This window comes from Aegilops tauschii, chromosome 1 (assembly GCF_002575655.3).
Source record: "Aegilops tauschii subsp. strangulata cultivar AL8/78 chromosome 1, Aet v6.0, whole genome shotgun sequence".
NCBI classification, from domain to species: Eukaryota; Viridiplantae; Streptophyta; class Magnoliopsida; order Poales; family Poaceae; genus Aegilops; species Aegilops tauschii.
This window is the reverse complement of record NC_053035.3, coordinates 272,554,531-272,582,302: the sequence shown is the minus strand read 5'-3', so window position 1 is coordinate 272,582,302 and position 27,772 is coordinate 272,554,531. Positions and strand designations below refer to the sequence as shown.

Below are 27,772 nucleotides of genomic sequence, written 5' to 3'. Positions count from 1 at the left end.
CAAATTTTAACATTCTCACTCCTATCCTTTTTTTTACATGTGAGATAAGAAGGTACTCCCTCCGTCCCATAATATAAGAACGTTTTTGACACTAGTGTAGTATCAAAAACGTTTTTATATTAGGGACAGTGGGAGCACGAGTTAATCAGACCATTAATTAGTGAGATAAACGGCTCAGATCTATTACATGCTCTTACCTCCCATGTGAAAAGAGGAGGTAAGAGGAAGCATGCTAAAACTGCTCAAACTATAGGAATTTCTTCAGAAATATTATCCTTTATTAATAAATATAATGTATATACTGAAATAGCGGATTACTTCTAAGAGGACCGGAGAAGGTTCAGAAAAAGGGACAATTGCATTACTGCCATTAATTATGTCACACTATTTGTCCGATTTGCCTTTGGTTTGAAGATTACTTAGTTTTGTCTCCTGAAAATCGATGCTTTTGCCGTCCGGTATCAATTCCATCTGGTTGTCAACCACTTCCTTAGTTCAAATTATCCCCGATAACTGTTAGATAGGTTATGCCCCTTACACTTGGGATCCATCCAGAAAGAAAGTGTCCTATCTCTCTCCCAAGTCAAGTCACACATGTGGAAAGCACCAATAAAAATCAAAGAAAATATCTATCTCTCACTGGATTCCGAATGGCTGCCGATGAGGGGTACGACTCAACTAAGGGCTTTTGGTTGAAAATCAGAGGAAGCATTATTTGTAGGAGAGGGAATTGCACAAGGGCGATGCTAGGCGTAAGTCGGGCGATGGATCCCGATTCGTAAGTCGCCTTTGCAACCGTCCAATGTAGAGCACCGCGTCCGTCCGATCTACACATGCACGCTCCCCCGCAAAGCCCGTCAGCCCGTAGCCGTTTGCAGTCATTTTCTTTCACGCCTCACAGCCGTACTCGCGCGTTCGTATGCACGCCGCGTCCTGCTCACGACGACAGCATCTCAGCGGCTGCACTTGCATTATTAGGCGAGGCGTGGCGACTTCCAGCCATGTACGTATACGGCTTGTAATGGCATGCCAGCAGAAGTGGTGTATTTTATTTCTAGCAAATGGATGGCAGTAGCATGCGAACTTTGGAGGTCAAATGACAGTCCACAATGGAGCGACATGGCGCGGCGGTGTGCTTTGAACGACATGACGACAGCATCACAGCGACTCCAGCCAGCCATCGACATGTGATAAACATCCTTGTTTCCCAGGTTGCAGCAGCCTCGTCACTGATCATCTCAGAGCAAAACGCGGACGAGCTCGCCATGCACGGCCACGTCTGCATCGCCGGGTTGCAGCAACGACGCCGTTGCCACCATCCTGCTTCGTTGCAGCACGGAGTCACGAACGATGCTCCGGCGGCCCGACAGTGCTCCAACACAACACCGGTGATGCTTCGTTGCAGCACGGACGATGCTCCGGCGGCCCGGCAATGACCCAAAACAACACCGGTGATGCTTCGTTGCAGCACGGACGATGCTCCGGCGGCCCGGCAATGACCCAACGCAACACCGGTGATGCTTCGTTGCAGCACGGATGATGCTCCAGCGGCCGGCAATGATCCAACACAACACAGGTGATGCTTCCTTGCAGCACGGACGATGCTCCGGCGGCCCGGCAATGCTCCAACACAACACCGATGATGCTTCATCGCAGCACCGGCGATGCTCCGGCGCCCCGACAATGCTCCAACACAACACCGATGATGCTTCGTCGCAGCACCGGCGATGCACCAGTGGCCCGGCAATGCTCCAACACAACATCGATGATGCTTCGTCGCAGCACCGGCGATGCACCGGTGGCCCGGCAAATGCTCCAACATAACACCGGTTATTCTTCGTTGCAGCACCGGCGATGCTCCATTGCATTACCACGTGAGGTTTCGCTAGCCCGACGAAGCTTCATCGCCGCACTGGTGATGCTCCGGCGGCCGCTGGCGATGCTTTGTTGCAGCACCGACAGGCGCCAATGGGTGGTGTGTCGCAGCACTGGGTACGCCAGCGATTGATGGAGCAAGGCACGTCGCTGGTGGGTTCGCAGCAGAGGCACTTTCCACTCTTCGCACCGCTCGGAGCGAACGACGTTGACCTCGATGCATCACTTGCGGGAAGCTGCATGCGACATCATCACCAAGCCGCGCAGCGCCACGCATCGTGCTTTACAGCAGACTGTCTTATAACATTGTTTGAATGCGGTGTCGCCATCCGTCCTTTGTAGCATCCGTGCTACCGACTCTTCGATGTAACAAATATATATTTGATTAGAGAAAAATACTAAGAGATCGTCAATTAATGTTGACACAATAACATGGCGAGCCAAACACTTACTCCCTCCATTCCATAATATAATCACATTTTTCAAGCTGAATATCGCAGAAAAATCACTTTGCAGCACAGACCATAGTTGCATCAGACATCCAAAAGAATGTAGTCAGCTTTGTAAAAAAAGAATAAAAATATATGGCAGTGGAGGGTAGCTGAGAGAGAGAGCAGAGCGTCCTCCTGGGTGTCTCGGTGCGGACGCATGCAAGTATGCACATGGTCGAAGTACCAGTAGCAACAGTACTAGCTGCGTAGGAACAAGGCTAGCTAAAATATAGTGCCGGTGCACGCGCTGCGGGAAAGAGCGGCAGTCCTCATGTGTTCACATGGACACGTGGTTGGCTGCCAAGGCGGTGGATCGGTGCGAGTAATCAGCCGGTTTAAAACAAGAGTTTTCCATTGCACAAACCAAAACATCACATATTGATGTAATTCATTACAGCTAGGTCTATTTCAACATTTAGGTACGTTCGTATAATTTTTAATGGTTGGGCCTCGCTTGTAAGTGCACATGTGACAAAAAAAACCTAACCATGACTGTCGGTCAACTAAATATGTCAATATCTCTCAAAGCTTTGCTGCCATCGAGTTTCAATTTCCCCAACTAGTATTGACTACGTGTACAATTTAGTGGATTTTTTTCACATTATTTAAAAATGTTAAATTTTGAACCAAAAAATTGAACCTGTAGTCCAAATGAGTTGAGATATTCTCATATCAGTGCTGGATACGTATATGGTTTCCTAGATTTTTTCATATATTTTTGAAAATGTTGAATTTGACCAAAATTTGAATGAAACAAATAGAACTTCAAATATCTATCAAATCATTGGTCCAAATGAGTACATGTGCAATTTACTTAATTTTCCATGGATATTTTTTTAAAGTGTGGAGTTTCGACTCAAGAAGTTTAATGGAGCCGACTAAAACTACAGATCGAAAGTCTCAGTTTGACCAGTTGGCTGATGTGGTCGATTTTCTTTGCCACTGGTGCACTTACAAGAGGGGCTCATCCATTAGAAAATCACTTTAATGTATCTAAACGTTGATAGACCTAATACAATGAATTACAACAGTGTATGTTGTTCTGTGCAGCAAATCTATAAGGTACCCCTCCGTAAACAAATATAAAAGTGTTTATATGTTTTGTGCAAAATCTTGCACAAAACACCTGTTCTACGGGTTTAATTGACCAATTCAAGTATTTGGCTCAAAATTCAACATATGTAAGAGCAACTCTAGCAGACCCCGCATCCGCTCCTGACCCGCAAAATAACCGTCAAAATGCGGGTACGGGCCGGAAAGCCTGCTCGACCAGACCCCGCATCCCGCCCCGGCCCGTAAACAATTTTGGGGGGCGCGGCAAATTCCCGAACCCAACCCGGGAAAACGCGGGTTTCCCCCTCGTGGCTGCGGTGCCCTGCATCACAGAGAAGCAGTTGCGGGAGGGACATTTCAGCCTCGCGTTCTTTTCCCCCTCCTTCCGCCACCGCCCGCCCTTGCTTCCGCCCACCCGCCGCCGGCGATTCCGGCCATATCTGCGGGCGGAATCGCTCCGCGGGGCCGCCCCACGCCCTCCCGCGCCGAGCCGCTGCATCGCCCCTCCGGATCCGGCGAGAAGAGCCGCCCCTCGTCGCCACCGCCGCTGGGGATCGACCACCGCCGAGCGCACCCCCTCGTCGCCGCCCGGGATCACTCGCCACCGGTTAGTCCCTTTTTTGTGATTTTTGTGAGCTGTGTAGTAGATTGACGCGCCGGTGTGCGTGTAGATGGAGTTGACCCCGTGCGAGAAGTTCTTGCTATCCGATTCGTCCGATTCGGACGACTCGGATGTGAAGACCATGCTTGCGACCTTTCGGCAGCAAACATTAGTCATGGCGCTTGCCGTGAAGGAGCATGAAGACGAGTACCGGAAGAGGAGGCGAGGATCTACTGTCGGGCGTCTGTGCATTCCTCGGAATCGCCATCTTGGGAACGAGATGTTGATACAAGATTATTTTGCGGAGAATCCTACATATCCTGCACACCTCTTCCGCAGAAGTACCGAATGCGCCGATCCCTCTTTGTGAAACTTGTTAAAGCTTGCGAGGCAAATTGCCGGTATTTTACTCAAAGAAGGAATGCCGCGGGCTTAGAGGGATTTAGTGCATATTAGAAAATCTCCGCAGCTATGCGGGTGATTGCATATGGCGTTCCGGCTGACTATGTTGATGAGTATCTTCGCATTGGTGAAGATAGCACAATTGAGTCTGTGCGTAGATTTGCGAAAGTGATCGTCCGTGTCTTTGGTCCCGAGTATCTTCGGGCACCAAATGAAGATGACACAAAGAAATTGATGGCAGCTAATGAGAGGAGAGGTTGGCCTGGCATGCTAGGTAGCATTGATTGTATGCATTGAAATTATGTTTGAATAATTCAGTTTGTTTTCGATTATTGAATTATGTTGGATTTGATATTTGCGGGCTAATGATATGCAGGGTTGCAGCGGCGCAAAGAGCAGAACCCGCATAGCCGACCCGTAAAAAAGCATATTCCGCGAATATTTTTTTTACGGATCCGTTTGAGGGGTCTGCATCTCTGCAAGCCCGCGGCGGCCCGCAAAAGCTGTTTTGCGCGAATTGCAAACGAGTTTTGCAGGCCGGCGGGATGCGGGATCTGTTAGAGTTGCTCTAAATGACTTATGGGTTCCACGTGTATACGACTTGGCTGGGAAGACAGATGGTCTTTTTTTCCTTTTTGTATGGGACCCATGTGTGAGTGGCTTTACCTATCAGGCATGTACATCGAGGTATTTTGGAGCAAGGTAATGGTCAAAGGCCCTTCACCGAACAAAATTGTGACAGAAGGATAAAATCATAGAAACATAAGCTTTCAGTGGCAAAATTGAGCAACCTCAAGAACAAAAGGCAAGCCAGACTAATGTGACACAACCAAGGACAGAAAATGTAAATGTTCCTAAAAAAATGGAGGAGCTGTCACGGACTCACGACGACCATACGACGACCATTTAAACTGGTATCACATGCTTGCATGTGATGTGTTCCTCACGAAAGGCGCCATTATCATTCTAGAAAAAGAAAAAGAATTGTGGCCATTTTAGTTCCAGCTAATTCCACACAGGGCTATTTTCTCCTTGCATGTATCAGCCACCCACCATGTCGCCATGCCGTTTTATTGGGAGCTTGCGGCCGCGCGGCGGAAAGCCGGGCCTGTATTCCCCCGGCGTACTCAACCACCTTGTTGAAAAACTGGCGGCCGGCCAGAAAACTGGCCTGAAACCGGGCGTCTGGCATAAGGCCAACTTCACTGCGCGACCTCATCTCGTCCGGTCCGTGCGTTTGGGGCAAAAGGGACAAACGAGGCGGCCCAGCGCGTGACGGTCCGGACCCATCTGATTCGTTTTGTATCCGGGCCGACCCATTTCGAGCGCAAACATATGCCAAGTTTGGGTCGCGGCGGACAGCAAACGGACGCGTCGCTCGTCCGCGGGGGGCCGCGTGGCAGACGGTCACCCACCTCCCACGCGCTAACATTAATGCGCACGCGCGGCCGGCCCGGCATGTCATCCGCCCAGACGAACAGTCGCGGTCCTTCTTAAATGGGGAAGCCGTGGACCGATCGTCGTCCACACTCCACCACTCCACCCCGCGGCCTCCTCGAAACCCGACAACCCCAAACCCCCAAACCCTAGCCTCGAACTCGCCGGCTGGCCGCCTGGCAGCCATGGGGCTACGGAACTACGGGCGCAAGGGGAAGCACGACCGCGAGGCTGGCTCCTCGTCGGGACGCCGCCACGGCTTCGTGAAGAAGGAGGAGCCCGCATCACCACCGCATCGGCCCCCCACGCCACCCGCGTTCTCCATCGCCCCCACGGCCGTCGGCGAGCGCGACCGGCACTACATCCACGCGGATGTATGTCGCCGCTATTGGGAGACGAGGACGCCGCTCCCCTGGAGCGACGTCCACCTCCCCAACAACTGGCACTTGTCCGCCGACCGCGTGCCGATCCCGCCGGTCCCGGTGAGCGGCCGTGCCCGCCGCGAGGAGATCGAGCGCCGCCGCCGCCGCCTCCTCCCGGACGACCTCTACTATGACCCCAGGTACGCCCCCGACTCGGACCTGTGGGACACGAGGTTCCGGGACGAGCACGACACGCGGCGGGTGTCCTTCTTCGCCGGAACGTCAACGAGGCCGCGGCGGCCACGTCCAGAGCGCCGAGCGGCTGCTCCCCAGGTGTGTGGACGTACGCGGGTGCGCGGCCTCACGCCCACGCCGTCGCCTTCGCCATCTCCGTCGCCACCATCACCTCCTCGCATGACAGCGGAGGAGGAGGCCCCTCTCATGGTGCGTGTCATGGAGGACTCCATGCGCACGCACGATGAGCGCCAATGGGAGGGCCTCGAGGAAATGATGGCCCTCTCCGCGGCCGGCGACGTCGCCATCCCTGAGCTAGAGATGGTGGCGACGGAGGAGGTGATGGAGGAGGCGCCGGTGGCCTCGTTCCACCGGGCCAGGGGTGGACTTGGTCGTGCACGGCAGAGCCGATGGCCGACGCGGTGGGGGCGTGTACTGGTGCCCCACGCCGCCGCGTTCACCGGAGCGGGACGCGCCGCCACGGGAGGAGGTGGTGCAGGCACCTGCCGCCGTCCAGCCCGCCCCCGCGTACCACGGACCGCCGGCCCACCTCTGGACGCCGCCGGACTACGTCGACCTTGTCAGCGACGACGACGACGACACCGGCGGCCACTGAAGACGGCGTCGGCCACGGCATCGACGGGCACAGCAGGAGCGCGCGGGCCGGCGTTATTTTATTTTATTCTTATGTTAATTATGAGAATGTAATGTGAACGTGAAATTGGGCCGTTTTGTGGCTGCCAACCCTAACTTATGTTTTACGGGTTTTTAATTTGCGTTTATTTACTTATTTTAGATATTTTATTTAAGTTTTCTGTTTTTTTAATCACGTCCAACACAGACATGATTTGGGGTACAGCCGCGCGTTGGAAGCACCCACGACCCAACGGACAGAGGCGGATATGGGAAACTCATTGCCGCCCCAAAGGTCAAAATCCAGCCAAATCGAACGTTTAGGGTCGCGCGGTGGAGTTTGGCCTAATTATCACATGAAACGGAGCAAACCGACGGATTCTGAAATTCGCGAAGTTTTTACCATATCCTACCTAAATTTAGGCCAGTTTTAGGTACTCGGGCTTAGCGCCAAAAATCAGGACGTCCCCAGGTGAGTGTGCCTCGTTCTCTTGCCACTGGGCTTGGGCCTTGGCTTGCACGCACGTAACCCACGCATGCACCAGGCCGAGACTTGCGATGTTCGTTCGTGGCCGCAGCCGGACAACAGGAAACATATTTATTGTTTTATTTGTCTCAAAAACTAATATTGTTTTATTAATAATATAAAATAATAAATACAAGTATTTAGTGAAATAACGGATTACTTCCATTTGGAAGATTAGTTTCCAAGTCTTCCCACGTACTAAACACTTGCGGTGCTAGAGCAACTTGAGGAGGCATTTGCCAAGCACTCAAACGGAAAGGCCTTCTTCGCCGGGGACTTCATCGGGTACCTTGACTTCGCAGTCGGATGCCACTTGCTCTGGCTCAAGGCACAGTGTAAGATGTTTGGCGTGGTGTTCCTCAACGCCGGCAAGACTCCGCTCTTAGCGGCCTGGACGAAACGGTTCGCTGAGACCGACGCAACGAAGGAGGTGGTGCCTGACACATACGTGGTGATGAAAGTAGTGTAGAAAATGAGGCTAAAGCGTATGCTCTTAGCAGGGACGCGTGCATATTGGCACAATGCCGCAGGATATACAAGGTTGTTGGGCTGTGGATTGATCTCCTGTTGAAATATTAGGCAAGTTCATGATTAATTCCAGTAAATAATTTATGACTAGAAGAGATACTAGCATGCAAAAATCTAGCAAACTAGAAGAACAGCAAGACATGCATAACAGCAGCAAACACGTAACAATAACTGTAGAAACAGACATGAACAGAGGATGTTGGACGTACTGATCGTTAGCTATTATGGGTGCGACAGGGTTGATGACGATGTTGACGACGATCTGCTGCTGACGGCGATGAATACGACGATGAGTAGCACCGCCCGATTTGGACGGAAGACGACCCGTGATGACGAATTTGAGCAGTCGCGCACAGCGCTTCTCAAAAACCTAATTCGTCCTCTCCCGGTGCAGGATCGCAAAGACGAACGGTTCCGGAGACCTGACTACGATGGCGGCGCAAGTTGTGAGATGAGGCAAAACCCTACGTATTTTTCGGTGTGTCTCTGGCCGCAGCCGGTAGCTGTATATATATTAGGACCAGAGGCGGTATTGTGTCGCGACCACAATCCCAAACCGACTCGGTTTCTAATTCGTATACTTACCGGACAAGAAATCAAAAACTTGTCTGCCAAGACATAAAAATAAAACGGCAAAAGGAAGCTGCGCTCCTGCAAGGAGACGGACCATTCACGCGCATGTCGCATGTACGCCTCGCCTCGCCTCGCCACGGCACGGCACGGCACGGCACGGCCAGGCGAGGCGAGGCGAGCGAGCGCGCGCGTGTGGTTTTTCCTTTCTCTTCTCACACACCACTTAGAGTGGTGGAGAGAACCCACTATATAAAGAGGTTCAACTCTTCTTCAACTTCCAAGGTGGGACTAAACTTAACACCACCACTTGCCATTTTACACATGGGCTTTGAGATTTCAGAAATTGCTATGGGCCTAGCCCATTAATTCCAACAATCACCCACCAGATCTCAAATACCCATTTAGAGATTTGCCTTCTCTCACCACTTGTTTAATATACCAGTGTTTCAGCAGAGACTGTTAAGTTGAACTTCTGCCTAGAACTTTAAGCTACATCCATTCACAACTTGACAATGGACTATGCCTTGAATTGCTAGTTTTGTGTGAACAGGTTTCACTCAAAGTCTTAACCAGTACCTGATCGCCAGTAGGCTACCCCGCGGTTTGGAGCTTATACGTCATACTCCCTAGTCTCTTCGTGAGCTTACTAGAGATCACCCAAACCTCATAGACTGCGACGTTTACAGTCAGAACTCATATAGGTGTGTTCTTTCAAGACTGCTCTGTAGGACAGCATCTTTGCTAATTATAGCCAATAGAACCACATTAAGGCATGTTGCCAACCTGCCTTACAGATCTGAGCCTTACAGCTCTGAGAGTTTTGCATCTTCACTTGGAGACGATCATAAGTTATTACTCTCCTCAGTTAACCAATAGCTTGTTCTTCCCAGATCCTAATTCACGGGATCTCCGATCACAAAGGTTGGGTTACTACTATGGTGTAACATCTATGGGTCTCATACCCATCTCCCTCGATGCAATATCTATCACATTTCGTGATAGTCCCTTTGTAAAGGGATCTGCCAGGTTTTTGTCTGTTTGTATATACGTAACAGTTATTACTCCGGAGTTTCTCAACTTCCTGACAGACTTCAAACGTCTTTTCACGTGTCTTGATGACTTTGCATTATCTTTAGAATTGTTCACTTTAGCGATAACCGTTTGGTTATCACAATTCATAAGAATAGCCGGTACAGGTTTTTCAACAACCGGCAAGTCCATCAAGAGCTCACGCAGCCATTCTGCCTCAACAGTAGCTGTGTCCAAAGCAGTTAATTCTGCTTCCATAGTTGACCTCGTCAATATGGTTTGCTTGCAAGACCTCCATGACACTGCGCCATCACCATGAGTAAATACATACCCACTTGTTGCATAAAGTACATCAACATCGGAGATCCAATTTGAATCACTATATCCTTCTAGCACAGCAGGATGCCCTGAATAAGTAATTCTGTAACTCATAGTACCTCTCAGATAGCGCAAGACCCTTTCTAGTGCATGCCAATGATCATCACCCGGGTTGGACATGAACCTACTCAGTTTGCTCACAGCAAAAGAGATATCTGGTCTTGTAGCGCTAGCTAAGTACATGAGTGAACCGACAATTTGAGAGTATCTTAATTGATCTCTCGTTTCTTTCTTATTCTTTCTGAGTGTCACGCTGGGATCATAAGGTGTTGGAGAAGGCTTGCTATCCATAAAACCGAATCGGTTCAAGACCTTCTCAACATAGTGAGATTGCGTTAATGTAATCCCACTCTCATCCTTAATAAGTTTGATGTTTAGAATTACATCGGCTTCTCCTAGATCTTTCATGTCAAAACTTTTTGATAGAAAAGACTTGACCTCATTAATTGCATTAATGTTTGTACCAAAGATCAGTATGTCGTCCACATACAAACATAATATGACACTATTGCCCCCACCATTGCGATAGTAAACACACCTATCAGCCTCGTTAATGACAAATCCTGCAGAAGTCAGAGTTCTTTCAAACTTCTCATGCCATTGCTTAGGTGCCTGTTTCAGACCATACAAAGATTTTAACAACTTGCACACCTTTCTCTCTTCACCCTTTACCACAAACCCGTCAGGCTGATCCATATAGATCTCCTCTTCCAACTCTCCATTGAGAAAAGCTGTCTTTACATCCATTTGATGAATGATAAGATCATAAGAGGCAGCCAAGGAAAGTAACACTCGAATGGTGGTCATTCTAGCAACGGGTGAAAAGGTGTCAAAGTAATCTTCGCCTTCTTTCTGAGTGTAGCCCTTGGCCACTAGCCGCGCCTTGTACTTATCAATAGTACCATCAGGCTTTAGCTTCTTTTTGAACACCCACTTACAGCCCACAGGTTTACAACCATATGGTCTATCAGTTAGTTCCCAAGTTCCATTAGAAAGAATTGAGTCCATCTCATTATGAACAACTTCTTTCCAATCATCTACATCCGGAGATGCATATGCTTCTGCAATCGTCTTGGGTGTGTCGTCCACAAGGTATACAATGAAATCATCACCAAAGGATTTTGCAATCCTTTGTCTCTTGTTCCTTCTAGGAACTTCATTGTTATCCTTCTCAAGGACTTCCTCATGTGATTGTTCGAAATATTCATCAGTTGTACTAGATTCAGGAATTATCTCAGAAGAAAATCTAGCAATGCTATGCATATCTTTCATAGGAAATATGTTCTCAAAAAATGTTGCATCACGAGATTCCATTATAGTATCAACATGCATATCAGGTACTTCAGATTTTACCACTAAAAACCTATAAGCAATGCTCCGTTGAGCATACCCTAGAAAGACACAATCCACTGTCTTTGGTCCAAGTTTGCGTTTCTTAGGAATAGGAATATTGACCTTTGCCAAACATCCCCAAGTGCGCAAATAAGAAAGTGATGTTTTTCTCCCAACCCACTCCTCATAAGGGGTTTTCTCTTTATTATTGTTGGGAACTCTATTCAGGACATGACATGAAGTCAATAGAGCCTCCCCCCACCACGCCTTAGATAAACCAGCAGTGTCAAACATGGCATTCACCAAGTCAGTCAATGTGCGGTTTTTCCTCTCGGCCACTCCATTTGATTGAGGTGAATAGGGAGGCGTCCTCTCATGAATAATACCATGCTCCTCACAAAATTCATCAAAAACTTTTGGAAAATACTCTCCACCACGATCGGACCTAAGACGCTTGATCTTTCTCTCTAGTTGATTTTCAACTTCAGCTTTATAGATTTTAAAGTAGTCTAACGCTTCATCTTTAGTTTGCAACAAATAAACATAGCAAAATCTAGTCGCATCATCAATCAAAGTCATGAAATATCTCTTTCCACCTTTTGTCAACACACCATTCATCTCACAAAGATCAGAATGTATGAGTTCTAGAGGTGCCAAGTTTCTCTCCTCGGCAGCCTTATGAGGCTTTCGAGGTTGCTTAGATTGCACACAACTATGGCACTTAGAACCTTTGGCAACTGTGAAGTTCGGAATTAAACTCATGCTGGATAGCCGAGACATTAAACCAAAATTAATATGACATAAACGAGAGTGCCAAATACTTGCATCATCATTAACACTAGCACAAATTTGGTTTATTGACTTATTGCAAAAATCTGAAAGAGAAAAGCGGAACAAGCCTCCGCACTCATAGCCTTTTCCTATAAATTGTCCAAATCTTGACACGATTACTTTATTGGACTCTAAAACTACCTTAAATCCATCTCGACATAGAAGGGAGCCGCTAACTAGATTCTTGTTCATAGTAGGGACATGCTGCACGTTCCTTAGTTGCACGATCTTTCCCGAAGTAAACTTCAGATCCACCGTGCCAATGCCACGAACAGAAGCATGTGACCCATTCCCCATTAGGACGGAAGAATCCCTTGCGACCTGATAAGAAGTAAACAGGGAGATGTCAGCACACACATGAACGTTAGCATCCGAATCAATCCACCACGAAGATGATTGAAATACTGAAAGCACAATAGGTAAATTACCATACCCATCAGTATTGCTAGCGCTCATCATGTTGACAGTCTTGGAGCTTGTTTTCCCTCTGCGGTCTGCACGTTCAGGGCATTCCTTGGAAAAATGTCCAGGCTTCCCACAGGCGTAGCACTCTAGCTCAGCCTTGTTGAACTTTTTCTTCTTGAAGGTAGTAGTCTTGGTAGGCTTGTTGAAAACAGGTTTGTTCTTCCCTTTGTTCTTGTTCTGTGGGTACCTCTGCACCATGTTAGCAGTAGGCTGAACCTCACCTCCTTTTTCAGTAGTATCTTTAGCCCGAGCTTTTTCTTCAACATCAAGAGATGCAATCAGATTTTCAACTGATATCTCCTGTCTCTTATGCTTCAGAGTTGTGGCGAAATTCCTCCATGAAGGAGGCAACTTTGCAATCATGCACCCAGCCACGAATTTGTCGGGTAGAACACATTTAAGGAGTTCAAGTTCCTTCACAATGCATTGTATCTCATGAGCTTGTTCAACCACAAAACGGTTATTCACCATCTTGTAGTCATGAAAACTCTCCATGATGTACAGTTCACTGCCTGCATCTGTTGCACCGAATTTTGCATTCAGTGCATCCCACAGAATCTTTCCGTCATTTATGTGCATGTACACATCACATAGACGGTCAGCAAGAACACTCAGAATGCATCCCACAAACATAGTATTGGCTTCCTGGAATTTTCTCCGATCTTCGTCGGTCATTCCCTCTGGAGCACCAACACTAGCATGGAAAACTTTCAGAGCACTAAGCCAGAGCGTGGTCTTCACCTGCCACCTCTTAAAGTGCACACCGGTAAACTTATCCGGCCTCAGTGCATCAGCGAATCCAGCCATAGTTAACTCAGGAAATTGCCTATAATTAGGTTTTTGGATTGTTGGAATATTAGGCAAGTTCATGATTAATTCCAGTAAATAATTCATGACTAGAAGAGATACTAGCATGCAAAAATCTAGCAAACTAGAAGAACAGCGTGACATGCATAACAGCAGCAAACACGTAACAATAGCTGTAGAAACAGACATGAACAGAGGATGTTGGACGTACTGATCGTTAGCTATTATGGGTGCGACAGGGTTGATGACGATGTTGGCGACGATCTGCTGCTGACGGCGATGAATACGACGATGAGTAGCACCGCCCGATTTGGACGGAAGACGACCCGTGATGACGAATTTGAGCAGTCGCGCACAGCGCTTCCCAAAAACCTAATTCGTCCTCTCCCGGTGCAGGATCGCAAAGACGAACGGTTCCGGAGACCTGCTCTCCCAAGCGCCGATGCACGCCGGCGTTTGGGATGGAGTAGACTACGATGGCGGCGCAAGTTGTGAGATGAGGCAAAACCCTAGGTATTTTTCGGTGTGTCTCTGGCCGCAGCCGGTAGCTGTATATATATTAGGACCAGAGGCGGTATTGTGTCGCGACCACAATCCCAAACCGACTCGATTTCTAATTCGTATACTTACCGGACAAGAAATCAAAAACTTGTCTGCCAAGACATAAAAATAAAACGGCAAAAGGAAGTTGTGCTCCTGCAAGGAGACGGACCGGATTTCGGCGGACCATTCACGCGCATGTCGCATGTACGCCTCGCCTCGCCTCGCCTCGCCACGCCAGGCCAGGCGAGGCGAGCGAGCGCGCGTGTGGTTTTCCCTTTCTCTTCTCACACACCACTTAGAGTGGTGGAGAGAACCCACTATATAAAGAGGTCCAACTCTTCTTCAACTTCCAAGGTGGGACTAAACTTAGCACCACCACTTGCCATTTTACACATGGGCTTTGAGATTTCAGAAATTGCTATGGGCCTAGCCCATTAATTCTAACATCTCCAAGTCACAATCAAGGATAAGATGCAATCTCAACAGCCCGACTAGGGTTACAACAAACTACACATACGAACACATATACGGTTTATAGATATACCGTATGTACATTGTTTAACACTCCCCCTCAATCACAACTAATCTAAGTTGAGGTTGCGTCGAAATGCCTCCAACTGCCTCAAAGAAAGGGGTTTAGTAAACCCATCTGCAACTTGATCACCAGTAGGAACAAAACGAACATTCAACAGCTTGTTGGCTACTCGTTCTTGAACAAAGTGATAGTATCTCGATATGCTTTGTCCTAGCATGAAAAGCAGGGTTGGCAGATAAATATGTGGCACCCAAATTATCACACCATAATCATGCTGCCTTGGGATGATGAATACCCAACTCTGTCAACATGTTTTAGACCCAGATTACTTCAGTAGTGGCACTGGCTAGGGCCTTGTACTCAGCTTTTGTGCTAGACCTAGAGACGGTAGCCTGCTTACGGGCACTCCATGAAACCAGGTTACCTCCAAGGAAAACTGCAAAACCTCCTGTGGATCTCCTGTCATCAGGACAGCTTGCCCAATCTGCATCAGAAAACGCACTAACAAGCATGCAGTCTGACTTGCAAAGCTTAAGCCCATGACTCTGTGTTCCTTGAAGATATCTCAGTATCCTTTTTACAGCAGTCCAATGAACAGTAGTAGGAGCATGCAAAAACTGACAAACCTTATTAACAGCATATGCAATATCTGGCCGAGTCAATGTTAGGTATTGTAATGCTCCCACGATGCTCCTATACCTGGTGGAGTCTTCGGTTGTAAGGATATGTCCATCATGAAGAGATAACTTTTCGGAGGTAGACAAGGGTGTAGGCGAAGGTTTACATCCTGTCATGCCCATCCGCTGAAGTATCTCTTGCACATATTTTTCCTGTGACAGAAGAACTCCACTTGCAATATTTTTCACCTCAATACCAAGAAAGAAACGCAAAGCACCTAAATCTTTGAGTGCAAAATCCATACTCAGATCCTTAAGAAGAGTTGCAACTGCTTTAGATGAGGAGCTTGTAACAATAATATCATCAATATATATATGAGCATAAAAATAGTTACTCCATGCCGATGATAGAAGAACAACGAGGTATCTCCTTTGGAAGCAAGGAAGCCAAGAGATCGAAGTTTGGAGTACAAACGATAGTACCAGGCTCTTGGTGCTTGTTTCAGGCCTAAAGTGCTTTATCAAGCTTGCAGACGTGTCATGGTGAGACTGAGCTCTCATACCTAGGAGGTTGCCTCATAAAAACTTCCTCTTCCAGAACATCATGCAATAACACGTTCTTTACATCTAGTTGACGCATGCACCAATTCCGAGAGATTGCAATGGAAAGAACTAAACGGATAGTAGAAGCTTCTACCACAGGGCTAAAGGTGTCCTCATAGTCAACACCATACCTTTGCTTGAAGCCTTTGGCAACTAACCGAGCCTTGTACCTGTCAATAGTGCCATCAGACTTCCTCTTTATCTTGTACACCCATTTGCAGTCAATCACGTTCCTCCCTTTGACAGGTGGAACTAGGCGCCACGTTTTGTTATCCAAAAGAGTAGAGTACTCCCCATCCATCGCCTTCTTCCACTTTGGGTCACCAAGAGCATCTTGTAAATTTCTTGGTTCACCTGCGGCACAAAAAGACCCTCAACAAATACACCCATCTTTGTAAACTTTTGGTTTAGCAATACCACTTTGAGACCTGGTGTGAGTACGCATAGGAGAGGGCGGGGCCGGTTGATCAGCCCGAACCTGCAGCCTGTTCGTTGATGCAGAGACAACAGAGTCGGAGTTGGCCGCAGAATCCGCAAAAGATCCGGAGTCTGCCGCACCGGATCCGAGGGAGAACTCCTGTTGAGATCCTGCCGCAGAACCTGGTGCAGACCCGCCACTTGGCCGCGGCGGACTCGGCGCCAGCGGCTGGGAGGGACCCGACCCGCCAAGGCCAGCGCGCCCCGCGCCAGGACGGCCACGTGGGCCGTGCTTGACCGCAGAAGAGGGGGTCCCGGCCCGCACCGAGGCGGGGTTGGCCCGACCAGGGGACAAAGCGACAGCGGGCCTGCCTGGCCGACCGCCAGTCCCGTTTGCTGGCGGTGATCTCGCGGGGGATTCGCCAGACGCCGCTGTAGCGCCGGATCCCGAGGGGATTCGCCCGCCAGAATCAGCATCGGAGGCTGCGCCCGGATCTTCTGTGTAGTCTCCTGTTTGCTGCATAAAATCATGGGTATTTTCACCAATTTCTTCATGATTGACCGGCCCTGTTTCCTGCACACTATCAGCAGACCCTTCATCAAGAGTATTAGCCATTGACACAGGACCAGCAGCATCGACTCCCCCTGGAATAAAATTGGGTGAAGGCAGGAGAGGAGAGGGTAGTAAAACAAGTTCTTTGCGGAGTTGTGCACCGACATTTGGATGAAGGCTAGCAAAGGGAAAAACTTGTTCATCAAAGACGACATCGCGAGAGGTATAGACCCGCCCAGAGGAGATGTCTAGGCATTTATATCCTTTGTGGAGAGTACTATAACCCCAAAAAAGCACATTGTTTGGAGCGGAACTCAAGTTTGTGCTTATTAAAGGGATGCATGTTTGGCCATACGGCACAATGAAAAATGCGAAGGAAGCTATAGTTGGGTTTAGTGCCAAAGAGACGTTCTAGTGGAGTTTGGTTTTTGATGACTCTACTAGGAACACGATTAATGAGATACACGGCTGTGAGAAATGCTTCATCCCAAAACTTCAAGGGCATAAACGCATGTGCCAAAAGAGAAAGATCAACTTCCACTATGTGGCGATGTTTCCGCTCAGCGGATCCGTTCTGTTGATGCGCATGGGGGCAAGAGACGTGGTGAGTAATGCCAATGCGCTCAAAGAAAGAATTCAGAATTTGATACTCACCACCCCAATCCGTTTGCATGGCAATAATTTTGCGATTAAACAAACGTTCAACATGAGGTTGAAAAAGATGAAATTTCTCAAACACATCAGATTTGTTCTTAAGCAAATAGATCCAACTAAACTTTCTGAAATCATCAATAAAACAGACATAGTATTTTTGCCTGCCTACAGAGACGGGTCCAGGACCCCAAACATCTGAGAAAATTAGCTCTAAAGGAGCTTTGGATTCACTAACTGAGCGAGGATAAGGGAGTTGATGGCTCTTGGCCATCTGATATGCATCCACACTAGAAGATGATCTTGTTTATTGGACACGGGAAGATTGAAATCTCGAACAATTTTCTGGACGACCGGAAGAGAGGGATGCCCTAGACGCTTGTGCCACCGGGATCTAGATGGTTTGATTGCCCCAAGCACTTGCCGTTGGGGAGCACTGTGCCGTCCGGTGACTGGAAACAAACGCCATCTACTCTTGTTTTGGAGTATGGTCCTCCGGGTAGCCTGATCCTTGACAAGAAAAGTTTTAGGATGAAGTTCAATAAACACATGATTATCTTTCATGAGTTGATAGGCAGAAAGTAGACTTTGCTCAGAGTTAGGAACATGCAGAATATTGTTTAGTTTCAACGATCCAGAGGGAGTAGATAAAACTGAGTGGCCGATGTGTGCAATGTCCATACCTTGTCCACTAGCACTATGAATCTGTTCGTTGCCGGTGTAGCGGTCCCGAATAGCAAGCTTTTCCAGTTCGCCGGTGATGTGATCAGTTGCACCGGGTGTCGAGATACCAATTGGTATCTACGCCATATGAATGAGCAGCGTTGGCAGCACGATGTTGGCCGCCATTGCCACCACTGCCGCCACCACTGTTGCCGCCACCACCACCACCTGCGGGGTTGCAGACATTGTTATTGTAGTTCCTGTCGTAGCGCTTTCTGCAGCGCCACGCTCCATGCCCCTCCTCTTTGTAGATCTGGCAGCGCTCACGGTCACCGCGGTCACCACCCTGCTTGTGCGGCGCGCCACCAGAAGAGCCACCACCGGAGTTGTCGTTGTGGCGGGGAGGGCCAGAGTTGTTGTTGTAGCCGCCACGTCCGTCGCCACCACGGCCGCCGCCGCGTTCACCACCACGAGATGCAAGGTTGGTGGAGTGGTTGGGGGAGAAAGCCGCCTGCTGGGCTGTGATGCGGGCCTCAGCCGCCAAGAGCAACGAGAAGAGCTCAGTGAGCCTGACCTGTTGATCCATGGCGGCGCGTGTGGAGATAGCAGAGACGAAGCCGTTGTAGTCGGGTTCGTGCACCAGGCCTTGGAGAATTTGGTCGACGAGGTCATCTTCTCCAAGGGGCTTCCCGGCGGCTGCGAGTTCATCGGCGATGCCCTTCATCTTGGTGAAGTAGGCTGCGGCCGAGAGGTCCCCCTTGCGCGTGTTTCCCAGGGCGGAGCGAAGCTGGATGGTGTGCGCCCTGGACTGCGGTGAAAAGCTCTGGAGCAGGGCTTGCCAGATGCTAACAGAGGTGGTGTGGTTGGAGACTTGCATGAGAACATCGCGAGAGAGAAGCAATCAGGATCGTGAGCACCTGTTGATCATGCGTTACCCAGATGGCGTGCTCCGAGTTGGGCGTGGTGACGATCTCCTTCTTCCCGTCTCCGATCTCCTTCTCAGAGACGAGGAGGGCGTCCGGCTCCTTGATCGAGCCGTCGAGGTAGCCCATCATCCCTGCCGCTTTGATATGCGGCAGGACTTGCGCCTTCCATACCAGAAAGTTTTCCCTGGTGAGCTTTTCGGTGATGGTGTGGCCGAGCGATGCGAGGGAAGGGGAGGCCATGGCGACAGAGGAGGAGGAGGATGACATAACTAGATGCGTTAGAATAGAGAGGCTCTGTATACCATGTAGAAAATGAGGCTAAAGCGTACGCTCTTAGCAGGGACGCGTGCATGTTAATATAGGCACAATGCCACGGGATATACAAGGTTGTTGGGCTGTGGATTGATCTCCAAGTCACAATCAAGGATAAGATGCAATCTCAACAGCCCAACTATGGTTACAACAAACTACACACACGCACACATATACGGTTTATAGATATACCGTATGTACATTGTTTAACAAGTACACTCTTTCAAGAATGGAGGAAGTAAGTGACTTGGTGGGTCCCACATGTAAGCGGCTTGGTTGGGAAGAGAGATGGTCCCTTTTTTCCATTTGGATGGGACCCATGTGTAAGTGACATTACCTAACAGGCACATACAGCGAGGTATTTTGAAGCAAAGAAATGATCAGAGGCGTTTCACCGGACAAAATCTTGACGAAAGAAGGACAAATCATAAAGACATAAGCTTTCAATGGAAAAATTGAGCAACCTAAAAAACAAAAGACAAACCCCACTAATGTGACAAAGCCAAGGACAAAAATGTAAATATCCCTTAAAAACAGAGGAGGAGCTGTCACGATGACCACACAAGTTTTTAAACTGGTAATATCACATGCTTGTATGTTATGTGTTCCTGAGAAACGACGCCATTATTCGGGAAAAAGGAAACAGAAACGTGGCCAGTTTAATAATTTCAGCTAATTGCACACTTGGCTATTTTCTCCTTGCATCAGCCACGCACCATGTCGCCATGCCGCTTTATTGGGTGCTTGCAGCCGCGGCGGAAAGCCGGGTCTGTATTCCCCCGGCGTACTCAACCACCCTGTCGACGTCCTGGAAGACCGCCTTGGCGGCGTCGAGCTCGCTAATGCGGTCCATCCATGCCGCCAGCAGCGGGGCCTTGCCGGCGTCGACTAACTTGTCGCCGGAGAGCCTCTCGGTGGCGCGCACCCACGGCACCATGCTGCCGAGCAGGACGTCGACGTACCCGACGCAGTCGCCGCCAAAGAACCCCTTCCCCTTGGAGCACTCCCTGAGGCCATCCTCCAGAGGACCCAGGGCCGCCGCCGTCTGCCGCGTCCACTCGGCCCTCTCCTCGTCGGTGGTCACCCTGAACACCTTCCCCCACGGCGCCAGCAGCTTGTCCTCGACGTAGGCGGCCCAGAAGCGCGCGACGGCGCGCTCGTAGGGGTCGGCGGGGAGGAGGGGCGGGCCGACGCCGGCGAAGGCCTCGTCGATGTACTGGAGGATGACCTGGGACTCGCAGACGGGCTTGCCGTTGTGGATGAGGATCGGGACCGTCTTGTGAACCGGGTTGGAGCGGAGGAAGAGCTCGCTCTTGTTGGCGAGGTCCTCCTCGACGTACTCGTAGCTCACGCCCTTGAGGCGGAGTGCGAGCTGCACCCTGACCACGTACGGGCTCGCCCACATGCCCAGCAGCTTCAGCTCGTCTCCTGTGTCTGCCATTTTCTCCCGTGGGTGTGCCTCAAGGTTCCGTGTGATTCAGTATTCTGTGGTTAGTGTGGAGTGTGGAATATATAAAGGATCGATGCGTCATTCATGATGCTTGTGCCGACGACTTTTCTCCTAAGCATGTGGTCACGCTCTCGTGCATGACCTGTGTTTACTTGCACAACGGTACTCAGCTACATTTTGGGAGATAAATATTTTTCGGAATTGCTAACTCATATCTAGATGAAATTTAAGGATGTCACATCTAAGTCTCTGGCCATTGGATCTGTTTGTTGTAATCTCGTGCAAAAATCTCGATCTTTTGTTTGCCTGTGTCGCTGTCGCCGTCGCTCTTTTTTTTCGGCCCATTCTTGTTTGTTGGCCCGTTATGGTTGTTACGCCAGGGAAGGGGCGGGCCACTTTTTTTGTTTCGTTGGAAAAAAAAAACTGCATGGTGTGCATGTTCGTGTCAGATAGCTGGACAATTTGTTTTCTTTTCGAGCTTCATTTTCTTGTCTATTTTTTGTGGTGTGTTCACTCACTGCAGAAATTTCATTTGCAAGCTCTTTTTATATTTTTCTTTTTCTTCATTTTTCTCCGTTGTTGCCCCTGTTGACCTGCTGTATGCTGCTGCTCTTTGGCATCTCTACGTGGGCTGCTGGCGTGTTTTTTTTTGCCCTCTCTTGTGTGTTTTAGGCTTGGCTTTTTTCCCTTTTGTTTTTTAGGCTGTGATGCTCAATTTTTTGCTTTTCTCTCTCTCTCTCTCTCTCTCTCTCTCTCTCTCTCTCTCTATATATATATATATATATATATATATATATATATATATATGCAATTTTCAATATTCATATTTTTAGCACGGCTCACGTGTTGTTGTTGTCCCAGCACGAGCGATCTGCGCATCCTTGTCCATGTGTTTTTCGGTCATTTCCGTATTTGTGTTTCTTTTTTCTTAGTTTTTTGAGCGGGATTGCTAAAATACATCTAGACGAAATTTAGTGATCACACATCTAGATGTCCAGCCGTCCGATCTAATGTGTCTTTGTTTTCGCGCTAGAGTGATCACGCGTGTCATGAACGATCTGGGCCGCGTTGTAGAGTATGTCGGGCCAGGAGGCCTACAGCGGCGCAGGACTGTTTTGCCTTTTTTTACTTTTTTTAGGCCGCCTTGCCTTTGTTTGTGTTTTTTTAGAAAACAAAGAGTGTAGTCCAGAAAATATTACATCGATACGGCAGCCTCCCTCGAGTCGTCACTCCCCTCTTATGTTCTTCCATTTATATTGTTTTGTTTCGAATCCAAAGGAGACGACCTGACCTGGCGGATTTGAGGCTCGGAGATGGCAGGGAACGTTGTTTTTTGGTTTTCCCTATTTGTTTCATGCACTCTTTTTTCCATGTCATTTTTTTATACTGCGTAAGCAAGTGTTTGCCTAATTGTTTTTTCACACACACACAAAAAATCCTGATTTTAGTTTGTATGTAAACCCCTCGACTCCAGAATAGAGCTATTTGTAGTTTTTGTAGTCGCCTCATTTGCAAGTAGGCATCTCGAAAATGATTTTTCTGTAGTTGCCTAAGTTGCAAGTCAACCGTCGACTCGCAACTACAGGGACATATGTTTGTACGGGCCCAGTTGTAAGTCAACTATCGACTCGCAACTAGAGGGGGCGTATGTTTGTAGGGCCCCTAGTTGTAAGTCAACCATCAACTCGCAACTAGGGCGGACGTACGTTAGTAGGATCCCAGTTGCAAGTCAACTATCGACTCACAACTAGGACGCGTTATACTTTTCTGTAGTTGCCCCAATTGCATGTCAACCATCGGACTTGCAACTAGGGGCGTATGTTTCTAGGGGCCTAGTTGCAAGTCAACCATCAACACGCAATTAGGACGCTTTGTACTTTTTTGTAGTGGCCCGAGTTGCATGTCAACCATCGACTCACAACTAGGGGACGTATGTTTCTAGGGGCCAAGTTGCAAGTCAACCATCGACTCGCAACTAGGACGCATTGTACTTTTTTGTAGTGACCCTAGTTGCATGTCAACCATCGACTCGCAACTAGGAGGGGCGTATATTTGTAGGGGCCCAGTTACAAGTCAACCATCAAATCGCAAGTGGGACATGTCAAACTTTTTTGTAGTTACCCTAGTTAAAAGTCAACCATCGACTCGTAACTAGGGGCTACATATGTTTGTAGGGGGCCAGTTGCAAGTCAACCATCGACTCGGAACTAGGGGGCGTATGTTTGTGGGGACCCAATTGCCAATGAACCATCAACTCGCGTCATACTTTTTTGTACTTGCCCCAGTTGCAAGTCGACCATCAACTCGCAACTAGGATGCGTCATACTTCTTTGTAGTGGCCCCAATTGCATGTCAACCATCGACTCGCAACTAGGGACGTATGTTTGGAGGGGGCCAGTTGTAAGTCAACCATCGGCTCGCAACTAGAGGGGGCATATGTTTGTAGGGCCCCTAGTTGCAAGTCAAGCATCGACTCACAAGTAGGGCGGACGTATGTGTGTAGGACGCGTCATAATTTTTTGTAGTGGCCCTAGTTGCATGTCAACCATCGACTTGCAACTAGGACGCGTCATAATTTTTTTTATAGTGGCCCTATTTGCATGCCAACCATCGACTCGCAACTAGGGGGACGTATGTTTGTAGGGGCCTAGTTGCAAGTCAACCATCGACACGCAACTAGGACGCATCGTACTTTTCTGTAGTGACCCTAGTTACATGTCAACCATCGACTCGCAACTAGGAGGGGTGTATGTTTGTAGGGGGGCAGTGGCAAGTGAACCATTGACTCGCAAGTTGGACGTGTCATACTTTTTGTAGTTACCCTAGTTGCAAGTCAACTATGAACTCGCAACTAGGGGAAAGGGCGTACATTTATAGGGGCCTAGTTGCAAGTCAACCATCGAATCGCAACTGGGGGTATGTTTGTAGGGGCCCAGTTGCAAGTCAACCATCGACTCGCAACTGGGGGGTATGTTTGTAGGGGCCCAGTTGCAAGTCAACCATCGACTCGCAACTAGGATGTGTCGTAATTTTTTATAGTGGCCCAGTTGCATGTCAAACACCGACTCGCAATTAGGGGGCGTATGTCTGCATTGGCTCAGATGAGTGTCAACCATCAAGTCGCAACTAGGACGCCTCGTGCTTTTTTGTAGTGGCCCCAGCTGCATGCCAACCATTGACTCGCAACTATAGGGGGTTGTATGTTTGTAGGGGCTCAATTGCAAGTCAACCATCAATTCACAACCAGGACGCGTCGTCCTTTCACAAGTAAAAAAAGACACATCCGTGACATTTTGGGCCGAACGAAAAAAGTTCTGTCATACATATGACACTTCTATGACGATAATTGTGACAAAACCCGGTATCATCATAGATGTGGTGGGCTCCTACTTCTATGACAAAAAATCATGACAGAAAATGGGCTTTTCGTCCTAGGCGGGCCAGAGACGCAGCTACATGACATTCTTTGGGCCGTCCATGACGGAAAAACCGTGGTAGAAGCGAGGGCGAGGAAAATTTCGGGGAGTTCCCGGTTACGGTGGGAGGTCGGGGGCCGAGCGATGCGCGTTTCTCTCGTACACGTACGCGCGTGTGTGTGAGGCGTTGGCTCTAACTGAACCCGAGCGAGGCGTTGGGCTCTAACTGAACGCGAGCGATTGCACTGCAAGCTACGCGTTACTGAACCCCAGCGATCGATCGATGGCTGTTAACTGAACCCGATCGAGCGATTCCTTCGCTACTGCTGCTAACTGAAGCCGATCGATGCTGCATCTGGGATGAACAGTGAGTGTTGCTGGGGGGTTTGGATGAACAGTTCCCGGTGGGGGTGGATGAACAGGACCCCGTGGTGTTGCCTCTGGATGATTAGGACCCCAATCGATTGAGCCGGTTGGGGCTGGATGAACAAGACCCCGTGGAGGGCAGGATGAACAGGACCACCCCGTGGAGGGCAGAATGAACAGTAGACGGTGGAGGGCTGGATGAACAGTAGCCCGTGGAGGGGTGGTTGAGCAGGAGCCCGTGGAGATGGCTGGTTGAACAGTAGCCGGTGGAGTAGCGCGTGGTGGAGGCTGGATGAACAGGAGCCCGTGGATGAACAGTCGCAGGTGGAGGCTGGAGGAGGTCGACGGTGGATGAACAGTAGCCCGTGGAGGCTGGAGGGGGTCGACGGTGGAGATGAACAGTATCCCGTGGAGTCCCGTTTTGCGGTACGCCACACCCCTCCCGATGAACAGGACCCCCGTCTCGACCGTAGCGCTCCAACACAAGTCCGTTTCCTCCGTTTTGCGGTACGCCACACCCCTCCCGATCAACAGGACCCCCGTTTCGACCGTAGGAGGTCCGTTTCCTACGTTTTGCGGCACGCCAGACCCCTCCCGATGAACAGGATCCCGTTTCAAACGTGGCCGGTCGAGCACAAGGCCGTTTCCTCCGTTCTGCGGTACACCAAGCCTCGTTTCCATCGGCTGTTCCGTCCAAGCCCTCGTGATGAACACGACGACGCATTCCGTTCCGACCCAGCCGGTTGGCTCCCCATGAACACGACGACGATGTTGTTTCTCCGTTCCGACCCAGCCATGTACACGAGCCCTGGCCATACGTATGCGCGAGTAGGCGTTCAAGACCCTGCCCGTATGTACGTACGTGGCCGTATTTTCTTTCTTGCACACTGGCCGTTGTACGTACGTGTACATGCTACGTGCGCGCCTCTACTACGACACGTGCGCGCCTCTACATCGACCAGTATGTATGTACACGTTCGCGACCAGAATGACAATGCTACGTACGCTTCGACCAGGTGGGTCTCGACTGTCAGGCACTTCCTTGCCTGCGAAGATGTAGCTGGTGGATCCCTGCAGTCAGGGGGGCGAATCGTTTTTTTTGCCCGGACGCACTTCCTTGCGTGCGAAGATGTAGCTGGCGGGTCCCCGCAGTCAGGGGGAAACGTTTTTTTCATGAAATACGGTGGCCCGTCCGGTGGGTCCCCGCTGTCAGGTGGAGGAATAATTATTTTGCGCGTAATAAGGAGGCACTTCCTTGCTGCGGCTGTGGACCCAGCTGTCAGCCTCTCCATGTACAGTCCACGTCCGATGGAAGCCGTTCCTTGACCACGTCGACCACGCCGCGCCGAGAGCACCAGGGCGGTGGACGACGGCGAGGCCTAGGAAGGGGATGATGCGGAGCCGGGGAAGACGCGGCAGTGGAAGCCTGCGCCGAGAGGAGTACGAGGGTTCACTGGTTCGGCTGCGGTGTGAGGCTGCCGTCGCCGCAGGGCCTGGCCAGCGCTGGGAATAGTAGGGGTCGGTGAGTTCTCCGCGGCAGCACAGCCGACCACGGGAGGCAGGAGCATGCGGCACGACCGGCGCTGCTTTGGGCGGCTGGAGCAACAAGACCAGAGGTTGAAGAAGCACTACGGTCATTGGATGGACATCATACGGTCACTGGAGCTAGAATCGTGCATATTGACTAAGTTGACATCATACGGTCCCAGATGTCAGGTGGAGAAATCATTATTTTGCGCGTCATAAGGAGGCATTTCCTTGCGTGCGGCCGTGGACCTAGTTGTCAGCCTCTCCACGTACAGTCCACTTCAGATGCTTGTCGGCCGTTGACCACGTTGACCAGGCCACGCCGGGAGCACCAGGGCGGTGGACGACGGCGAGGCCTAGGAAGGGAACGACACGGAGGCAGGGAAGACTCGGCAGTTGTTTCCCACGCGGAGGGGAGTACGACTATACGAGGGTTTACTGGTTCGTCTGCCGTCGCCGGAGAATAACAACAGGTGTGGGTGAGTAGAGGGATGGCTAGGCCAGCGATGGGAGTACGGTGGGGCGGTGAAGCCTGCGCGGCAGCACAGCCGGCCGCGGGGAGGAGGGAGCAGGCAGTCCCGCCGGCGCTAGTTTGAGCGGCTGGAGCAGGAAGAGCAGAGATTGAAGAAGCACGACGGCCGTTGGATGGACATCCAACAGTCACTGCTTGTGCGTCAACCTTTTTTTAGGAAAGCCTCAAATCTGTGGAAAACAGCATACAACCCATCTGCCATTATTTCTAATAATTTACAGCCCATTTGCTAATTCTGAAGGTTTTTTTGGAGCCCATATTCTTTTTGTTAGCATTACAGCCCATATTGTGGCCACGGTTAAAAAATTATACGAAATGTTGCATATTTCGGTGCGGTCCGAACTGTTTTTAATCCCGAAATTTTGAGTCACATTCAAACTGATTTTAAAAATAAATGTATATCAATATAAAATCCAACAAATTGTCCACGCATAAAAATTAATGCAATTTAAAATCTTGAAATGAAAAAAAGAAATTTGGAATTAATTGCCGGTTTGATGTGTTTTAAAAATATACAGCCCATTTCTCATTACTGATAGGCCATTTTCTCGTCCAGCCGAATGAAGCTCTCCTCGTCTTGAAAGATTTGCAGCCCAATAGGCCTGACAAAGCGACTTACTTGGCAAATCACAAAAAACTGGGCTAGCCATTTAAAAAAAACTATTGGGCTGGTATGTGGTAACATAAAAGAGAAGGCTCTCTAGACATGCTAGAGTGCCCCGCACAGCCCAGTTGACACCCTGCTTCCGTCTCAAAAACAAATTAGATAAATGCCACAACAAATATGGCGATTCATAAAAATGTCACTGCAATTTCCAAACTTTGAAAAATGCCACTGCAATTTTTGCAAACTTTGGAAAACGCCACTGCAATTTGCAAACTTTGAAAAACGCCACTCCGGACTTCGAAAAATGCCACTGGGGATGGCATGAAATGGCATTTTTCAAAGTTTGGAAATTGCAATGGCATTTCTTAGAAACACCAGATTTGGAGTGGCATTTATCAAATTAACCCAAAACAAAAAAACTGGGCGAGCTGCTGGGTCCCTGATGTCAGCCGCTCGTTGTGCAACTCTCTCGTTTATTGACTACGTTGACAATGGCA

General features: G+C 49.4%; 1 protein-coding gene across 1 annotated transcript; it reads right to left on the bottom strand.

The window, feature by feature from the left end:
• Window positions 1–19,398: 19,398 nt before the first annotated feature.
• On the bottom strand, window positions 19,399–20,879 carry LOC109773604 (probable glutathione S-transferase GSTU6). Its single transcript, XM_020332302.4, has one exon. It carries the CDS (start codon window positions 20,816–20,818, stop codon window positions 20,111–20,113), a length of 708 nt encoding a protein of 235 aa, XP_020187891.1. The 5' UTR covers window positions 20,819–20,879; the 3' UTR covers window positions 19,399–20,110.
• Window positions 20,880–27,772: the final 6,893 nt, after the last annotated feature.

Bases quoted from the DNA above. Each gene is read 5' to 3' on its own strand.
- LOC109773604 (XM_020332302.4), bottom strand. From the start codon at position 20,818: ATGGCAGACACAGGAGACGAGCTGAAGCTGCTGGGCATGTGGGCGAGC.